General features: G+C 40.8%; 1 protein-coding gene across 1 annotated transcript; it reads right to left on the bottom strand.

The window, feature by feature from the left end:
- Positions 1–317: 317 nt before the first annotated feature.
- LOC107817443 (1-aminocyclopropane-1-carboxylate synthase 7-like) lies at positions 318–2,437 on the bottom strand. Its single transcript, XM_016643271.2, has 3 exons — positions 1,924–2,437; positions 1,555–1,835; positions 318–1,355 (listed from the first exon to the last, which is right to left on the bottom strand). The coding sequence occupies exons 1-3, from the start codon at positions 2,092–2,094 to the stop codon at positions 491–493; spliced, it is 1,317 nt and encodes a 438-aa protein (XP_016498757.1). The 5' UTR covers positions 2,095–2,437; the 3' UTR covers positions 318–490.
- Between the last annotated feature and the right edge of the window lie 7,174 nt (positions 2,438–9,611).

Here is a 9,611-nt window from a genome sequence, read left to right on the forward strand (position 1 = left end):
AGCTAGAGGGGCGAAACATAAAAAGATCACTTCTTATATTGATAGTAATCCCCTTGTGCTTGTTTTACTTATTCATTCTTTTTGCTTATTATTTTCGTTCTTACAGTCAACAATACACATATTTCCATTTCTCTACGCGATTTATATCAAATTGTATCGCATATCCTTAGAACCATCCACAAATCTAACGTTATCCGATTTTTTCGGTAAACATCACATAAGATATGCTCGCGGCATTTATTCTACAACGATAAAATTAAACTGATCATACTTTCTGGAGATAGACTGCCAATGCTAAAAAGAAATATTATGCCATATTAAATTTCAAATTCAATCCGAGGTACAGTGCCTGCGGGAAAAATCCAATTCTTGGAATGGGTATAATTCAAGAATACTCCAGAAGCAATCGCATCTGGGAAAAAAAATTCCCCAAACCAAAAAAAGAAGAGGAAAAAAAACTATAAAAAAGAAAATTGGGAAATGATCAAGATCAGTAAGTCTTTTCTGTTCTCTTTCTTTCCATGAAATCATGTATTCTTCTGAGTGCAATTTCTAGCGTATTTTCACTCATGTTGGCAAAACAAACCCTGAACCAACCAGGCTCTGAGCAATGGCAAGAGGAGCCTGGAGAAATATTCAGTTTCACTTGATGCAATATTCTGTTCCAAAGGGCCAATTCATATTCCTTTGTAGGCTTTTCCAACAAAGGACTCAAATCCATCCAGCAAAACAATCCTGCATTCCCTTTTAAGCACTCAATCCCAGCACTCCTCAATCCAAGAATGATCATTTCATATCTCCTCCTCAGCCTTTTGCGATTCGTCTTTATGTAATCCTCAGTGAATTTCTCGTCAGACAACATGGAAGCTAGGAATTGTTGTGTCTGAGAAGAAATCAATGTGAAACTCGACATTCTCCTTGCAGTTGTCACAACTTTGTCATTGTAAGAGTAGATTGTCCCAACTCGAAACCCGGGTAGTCCCAGGTCCTTGGAGAGGCTGTACACAATGTGTACCCTCTCTGAATCCATGTAATTCCTTGATTCAATTACTTCACTAATGCTGACAAATTCGGAGCAACAAAAGGCGGAACCCGAGTAGATTTCATCGGACACAAGGTGGATGTTTTTTCTTGTGACGAATTCAAGAATGCCCTCAAGCACACACCTTTGGATGGTGGCACCTAATGGGTTAGAGGGGTTTGTTATAAGAACTCCTCTCACTTTTATGTTCTTGGATTCTGCTTCCTCGTAGGCTTCTTCTAAGGCTTGTGGAGTAACTTGGAAATTATTTGAACTGTCGCAATGGATTGGAACGATTTGCACACCCGTCCTCCACCTCAAGTCTCTGTCAAATCTGTAAAATAAGACAATAAGCTATTTAGCACAATACATCAAATAAAGTGTGACTAATTAATTGTGGCTTTCACTATTTGGACACTGGTGCTTAGAGTCTAATGGTACTGGTGGAGATATTTCAAACTACTCTTTCCCTTTTTTATCACGTAATAGAAATTATTTGTCACATGGTTACTATATATGTATAATAGTTATACCCTGGATAGTAAGGAGTTGGAACAAGCAAAGCATCGCCAGGATTAGCTAAGATGAAAGTTAATAACTCATTAGCAGAAGTGGCGCCAGCTGTAATAACAACTCTATCAGGATCAAATCTTGCCCTTCCACCTCTTATTTTTTCCATGAAGCTAGCCATTGCCTTTCTAAATGAAAGCAGTCCATGATAATCTTGGAATAAAGCATTTTCCCTGAAGCTAGAAACTCCACCCCCAGAGCATGTGTGCTTTTCCAAGTACTTTTCCACCAAATCAAATGACACCTACGTACACAAGAAAATTAATTAAGCAACATGAAATAATGATCCTGCATGTGAATATATATCCTAAATACTGAAATATAGTATCTACTTGATTTTCGGCCAATCCCATTTGAATAACACCAGATGGGTTGTGAACTTCATCAAATGGATCTTCATCATATGCTTTCCACCCAGCAAAGTAGGGTGAATCTTCTCCATGGGTATCTGACGTGGCCATTTTTGATAGCCCAACTCTAGGTTTCTCAATCTCTATGGCCATAGCCTTAATTAGATCTTTTCGTTTTCTTTTCTTTAGTCTTAATCAATTAACTAAAGAGCCTTTTCTTCTAGAGAGAGAGAGAGATGAAGAAAATATAAATGTGGATAGTGGAAAAAAATCGATGAGAGAGCAGAACTCAGAAGAGAGAAGCACTGTTTGAATGAAACATTTTTGTCAATGACCACCTTATATAGTTTTTAGGGGGGTGGGGGCCTCAACTTACATGGAGATGATAAACTCTCTCTCTCTCTCAAAGAAAAAAATAAAACAAGTGAAGCTAGGAACCAATGATTGATTCTGTAGAGGAAGCAAGATCAACGCTCATCTTTTTACAAATATATATAGTTTAAATGGCTGGTGACAACTGTTAATTTCTGTCATCTTTTCAGAGTTTTGTATATTCTCATTCTCCCCAAGATCCCATAGCAAATATGGTGGTTGATGGGGGTGGGTGCTAATTTTAACTTAAGTAGTAGTGTAGTACCTCCAACTTTCTGTCTATTCAGATTCTTTAAGTTTATGCTTACGTTCATGTCTCGATCGATCGACCTTATTTGTTTTACATAGTGTTAAATTGACAGGGTAAAATTTTATATACACTACTAATTTATAAATTCATTAAATAACTGTCAGTCTATATACATAAGTTAAATCTATTGTTTATTATGGAAGTTGAAATACTTTGACTAAAGTCTGTGGAGCAATAAGGTAAGTTAAGGAGTGCAAACTGTTATACACCGATACTATATGTTATCAAGATAATTTGTGGTTCAGAATTTTAACTCTCACCTACTATGATAAGCTGTCATATTTTGACGTTCTTGACTCATTCACAAAATAGAAAAAGAACTTTTGAAGATGAAAAACACGTCAAAAGGAAACGTTCCACTATTATGTAATACTAGCTTTAGTGTAGTAAAATATGTACAAAAGGAATATGTAAATTAGTTTATCAAATACTAAGTATTAAAATGTCTACATTAAGTTAATATGATAAAATAAATAACTAAGTATATAGAAAAGTATAAGGAGTTGTCATTTGTTTAAATGAATATCAAAAGAAATAAAAATAATTAATGCCAACTCAAGTAAAATATTTTTTGTCTTCTCATATTTCATCCTTATAATTTAACATTTGTAGTTTTACAATTTTGTTCTTAATACTATATTATAACTGATTATATGATGAATGTCGAAAATAATGACTTGAATATTTTGCAAATTAGTTAATTTAAAGATTTCCTTTGGTTAATTAATTTAAGAGCTTAATTTTTTGTTCTTCACGTTAAAGAGAATAATTTATTTTTGTTGATTCAAATCTTAATATTAGCTCATCTCAAGTTTTAAATATTTAAATATAATTATAATTTTTATCCAATAAGAATTCTATTTTACGAGTAATAAGAAAATCGCTATGACATATCACTTCTGGATTTTTATGTTAGTATAACCATTAGTGTTACTGAATCTTACCAACACTTCTCTTTCTTTTATATTCTTAAAATAAAAATGTTTTCTTAGTTAAGCTTGATACTCAAATTAAAAAAAATAGAATTAATAAACTTTTGAGATTACTATGTTTGTGATTGCTAGATATTTGTTTTTACTCCTGTATACGGTTAAAACCGATCCTCGGTCGTGAAGGTCGATCGAAAATGGCATTTCAATCGAGGGGTGCTTTCATGGAAACCCCGAGCGTATTCCGAGATTGGGGCGTCGAGCCCGGGCGTTCGATTCGAGCGAGGTAACATCGGTCGATACAGGTCCCGAGCATCGATGCCCGAAAGTGACCACCTAGCTCGAAATCAAGACCGAGGTTCCGATTCGGTATCGAGCTTGAAGCGGTATCGAGCTCACAGACAAAAGCTGTTACAACCGCACCAAAGGAGGGAATCTCTGCGGGAATTAAGGAGGAGACATACCATCATGGGTCCTCCACTAGTAATATTTATTCTATTATGTTGCTATAGATAAAGTAACAATCCTTGGCTATAAAGCAGGCAGGAGTTTGTAATAGAGGACACTTTGAACAGGAGATTAAGAATTCTTTGTGTTTATCTTTCTAAGTTCACCTAATATCTTTGTTCATCATCTCCTATTTTCGCAACATAAATACGTGCATTGTTATTCTTATATCAGAAGAATCTACTTGCCCTTAGAACCATATATAAATTCTACTTTATCCGATTTTTCGGGTAAACAGTTTGGCATCCACCGTGGGGCTAAGGATAACAAGTGATTATTTGATACAAATATACAACACACTCCAGCTTACAACTTCATGTCGGCAATGGCTCTCCCAATCGACCTTGAAGCCGGCCTTCAGGATGAAACCAACAACATGATGCCCGTGGCCGAAAGGCTACCCAACAATGAAACCAACAACATGATGCCCGTGGCCGAAAGGCTACCCAACAACGTCAACGAGGCTCGAATCAAGGAACCTGAAATTCGAGCCGAAGTACCAGTAGATATCAATTCACGAATAGCTCTAGAAGCAAATCAACGTTTCGAGCAGGAAAGAAGCGTTCAGGGTGGCGCTCGACCCATAGCCCGAGACACCCACAACATGGGGGAAATTGGGGTCAGCTTGCGCATGATTTTCGAAATGCTACAAGCCCAACAAGTAGCGATAGCTCAGTTGCAGAGCCAAACTCACATGCGGAGTAATCCAAACTCTAATCCTCTTCTTCGAGAAGTAACCCTAAGAACAGAACCCGACACAGTGAAACCGAACGAGCGAAAATCAGGAACCACTCCTGAAATTGCTCAACTGCTCGAGGAACTAACAAAGCGAGTCGAAGCCAACGACAAAAAATTCGAGACATATGATGCTAGGATCGATCAGATCCCGGGGGCTCCGCCTATGATAAAAGGGCTGGATTCAAAGAAATTCATACAAAAGCCTTTTCCATCGAGCGCGGCCCCGAAACCGATCCCCAAAAAGTTCCGTATGCCCGTAATTCCCAAATATAACGGCACGACTGATCCTAACGAACATCTCACCTCCTATACATGTGCCATCAAAGGCAACGATTTGGAAGATGATGAGATCGAGTCCGCATTATTGAAAAAGTTCGGAGAGACCCTCGCTAAAGGAGCAATGATCTGGTATCACAACTTGCCGCCGAACTCTATCGATTCTTTTGCCATGTTAGCAGATTCGTTTGTAAAAGCACATGCTGGTGCCGTGAAGGTCGCAACAAGGAAATCGGATCTATTCAAAGTAACATAAAGGGGTGACGAAATACTTAGGGAATTCGTATCCCGGTTTCAAATGGAACGCATGGATTTGCCACCAGTCACAGACGACTGGGCCGTACAAGCTTTCACCCAAGGGTTGAACGAAATGAGTTCGACGGCATCACGTCGGCTGAAGCAAAGCTTGATCGAATACCCTGCAATAACTTGGGCGGACATACACAATTGGTACCAATTGAAAATCAGGGTCGAAGATGATCAATTCAGATTTCCGTATGAACCCACACGTCAGAACCGCACAACCACTAAAATTCTGAAGGAAACCAATAGAGAACAAAGGTCAAATAAAGACCGATATCAACCGTACGTCACAGATCGGGTGAACCACAGTTCGGCGCATGAGATAGTTAGGAATAACCGCAGATATGATCGGGGGCAAATTTCTCGGGGACTTATGAGCAAAAAAGGCTTTGACAAACATGCCGATCCTATAGAAGTTCCTCGATTATCGAAATATAATTTCAACATCGACGCATCCGCCATCGTATCGGTCATCGGACGCATCAAAGATACCCGATGGCCTCGACCCATGCAGACCGATCCGGCCCAAAGGAATCCCAATCAAATATGCGAATATCATGGCACCCATGGTCACAAAACGGAAGAATGCAGACAATTAAGAGAGGAAGTAGCCCGCTTGTTTAACAAAGGGCACCTCAGGGAATTCTTGAGTGATAGGGAGAAGAACCATTTTAAAAATAGGGATTTCGGCAAATGAAACGAAGAAGAAGAGCCACAGCACATCATTCACATGATCATCGGCGGCGTCGATACCCCTCAGGGACCTATACTCAAACGCGCTAAAACATCGATTGTGAGGGAAAAGCGACCTCGAATTCAAGATTACACTCCCCCAAGGACTTTATCGTTCAATGATGAAGATGCAGAGGGAATCATCCAACCCCATAACGATGCACTGATAATATCCGTATTCATGAATAAAATTAAGATTAAGCGTGTGTTAATTGATCCAGGTAGCTCGGCGAATATTATCAGATCGAAGGTCGTAAAACAGCTTGGCCTACAAAACCGGGTCGTATCCGCAACTTTGGTCTTAAACGGATTCAATATGGCCTGCGAAACCACCAAAGGCGAGATAACCCTACCGATAAACGTCGCCGGGACAATTCAGGAAACAAATTTTCACGTGATCAAAGGCGATATGAGATATAACGCCCTTTTCGGAAGGCCATGGATCCACAACATGAGAGCTGTACCTTCGACCCTACACCAAGTCCTCAAATTCCCAACACCAACAGGCGTCAAAGTGGTGTACGGAGAACAACCAGCCGCAAAAGAAATGTTCTCCATCGAAGAAGCAAAACCAACATCTTCGTCTTCGCCAGTGGGTGGATCGGGCTCAAAAGGAGGCACAGTCGAAGACCGGAATGCCAAATAGCAACCAAAGATATCGGCCCCGACCCAGCCAGATAAGCAGAGCATAGATGAGGATAGTGATCAGTGTATCCCTCGATCCTTCGTTGCCCCCGATGACTCCGATGCCACCAAATTAACTATTGAAGAATTGGAGCAGATCATTTTGATCGATCACTGGCCCGAACGGAAGGTATACCTGGGAAGGGGTTTGAGACCCGAACTCAGGAAGAAAATTATTCAATTTCTTATTGATAACATTGATTGCTTTGCTTGGTCCCATTTAGATATAACGGGAATCCCGCCGGACATAATGACACATTGACTAAGTGTGTCCCCTAGATTCAGACCGATGAAGCAGAAAAGAAGACCCCAATCGGAGGCGAAGCACGCATTCATAAAAGATGAGGTAACTAAACTGCTCAAAATAGGATCCATTAGAGAGGTAAAATACCCCGAATGGTTGTCCAATGTGGTCGTAGTGCCTAAAAAAGGAAACAAACTTAGAATGTGTATAGATTACAAGGACTTGAACAAAGCATGCCCCAAAGATTCTTATCCACTGCCCAACATCGATCACTTGATCGATGCCACGGCCGGCCACGAGATCCTTACTTTTCTCGATGCCTATTCCGGGTATAACCAAATCCAGATGAACCCGGAAGACCAGGAAAAGACTTCGTTTGTGACCAAATGCGGAACATATTGTTATAACGTAATGCCTTTCGGGCTAAAAAACGCAGGAGCTACTTATCAACGCCTAGTAAATAGGATGTTCGAAGAACAAATAGGTAAATCAATGGAAGTCTATATTGATGACATGCTAGTCAAGTCCCTGCGCGTAGAGGACCATTTGACCCATTTGCAGGAAACGTTCGATATTCTAAGGAAATACAACATGAGGCTCAACCCCGAAAAATGTGCCTTCGGAGTCGGATCGGGTAAGTTCCTCGGCTTCATGGTGTCAAATCGAGGAATCGAGATTAACCCTGACAAAATCAAGGCCATTGAAGACATCACCATCGTTAACAGCGTGAAAGCTGTACAAAGGTTAACAGGAAGACTAGCAGCCCTAGGCCGATTTATTTCGAGATCATCAGATCGAAGCCACAAATTTTTCTCTCTACTCAAAAAGAAGAACGACTTCGCTTGGACACCGGAATGCCAGCTAGCATTGCAAGAACTAAAACGATATCTATCGAGCCCACCACTGCTGCACACTCCAAAAACCGGCGAAAAACTTTACCTGTACTTGGCGGTGTCAGAAGTTGCCATAAGCAGTGTCCTAGTTCGAGAGGAAGAAGGTCTCGAGCTAGCTAGGAATCTGGGAGCGGAGGTCGTGGAGGCCAATTGCGACTCTTTGCTAGTGGTGAGTCAAGTAAACAAAACTTTCGAAGTCCGAGAAGGCAAAATGCAAAGGTATTTGGACAAGTTGCTCGTCACTTTGAACCATTTCAAAAAATGGAGTCTACGACATGTTCCTCGTGAACAGAATAACGAGGCCGATGCGCTTGCTAAATTGGGATCATCGGTCGAGGTGAATGATTCGAGCTCGAAAACTATCGTTCAAATTTCAAGATCTGTAATCGAGGAAGGACACGCCGAAATAAATTCTACTAGCTTAACCTGGGATTGAAGAAACAAGTATATTGAATACCTAAAAGACGGAAAGCTCCCTTTAGACCACAAAGAGTCCAGGACCCTTAGAACTAAAGCTGCTCGATTCACCCTGACTGCGGATGGAACGTTATATCGTAGGACATTCGATGGACCGATGGCGGTATGCATAGGTCCGGGAGATACCAATTACATCCTCCGGGAAGTACACGAGGGCACTTGTGGCAATCACTCCGGTGCCGACATATTAGTTCGAAAAGTGATCAGAGCAGGGTATTATTGGATCGATATGGGCAAAGACGCAAAAGAATTCGTTCGTAAATGCGATAAATGTCAAAGGTTTGCTCCGATGATCCATCAGCCCGGAGAACAACTTCACTCGGTCCTATCACCGTGGCCATTCATGAAATGGGGAATGGACATCGTCGGCCCCCTGCCATCAACCCCAGGTAAAGCCAGATTTATTTTGTTTGTGACTGACTATTTTTCTAAATAGGTTGAAGCGCAGGCGTTCGAGAAAGTAAGAGAAAAAGAGGTTATCAACTTTCTGTGGGATCATATCATATGCCGATTCGGAATACCATCCGAAATAGTATGTGATAATGGGAAGCAATTCATTGGCAGCAAAATCACAAAATTCTTCGAAGATCACAAAATAAGAAGGATACTAGCAACCCCATACCACCCCAGTGGAAACGGACAAGACGAATCCACAAACAAAACTATTCTTCAAAATATGAAAAAGAGATTAACCGACGCTAAGGGAAAATGGAGAGAAATCCTGCCCGAAGTCCTTTGGGTGTACCGAACAACATCGAAATCCAGTACAGGGGCGACCCCATTCTCCTTAGTATATGGCTCCGAAGCATTGATACCAGTCGAAGTCGGAGAACCCAGCCCGAGGTTTCGATTCATGACGGAAGAATCAAATAACGAAGCTATGAACACCAACCTTGAATTATTGGACGAAGGACGAGAATCCGCCCTCATCCGGTTGGTCGCACAAAAGCAACGAATCAAAAGGTATTACAATCGAAGAACTAAACTTCGCCACTTCAAGCCAGGAGACTTGGTGTTAAGGAAAGTCACTGTCAATACTCGGAATCCAAACGAAGGAAAACTAGGACTAAATTGGGAAGGACCGTACCAAGTGCTCGAGCACTTTGGGAAAGGATCGTACAGGATCGGCATCATAAACGGCAAACAGCTATCAAGCAGTTGGAATGTATCACATCTAAAACGGTACTACTGCTAAGGTCCGACCT

This window comes from Nicotiana tabacum, chromosome 2 (assembly GCF_000715075.1).
Source record: "Nicotiana tabacum cultivar K326 chromosome 2, ASM71507v2, whole genome shotgun sequence".
Lineage (NCBI taxonomy): Eukaryota > Viridiplantae > Streptophyta > Magnoliopsida > Solanales > Solanaceae > Nicotiana > Nicotiana tabacum.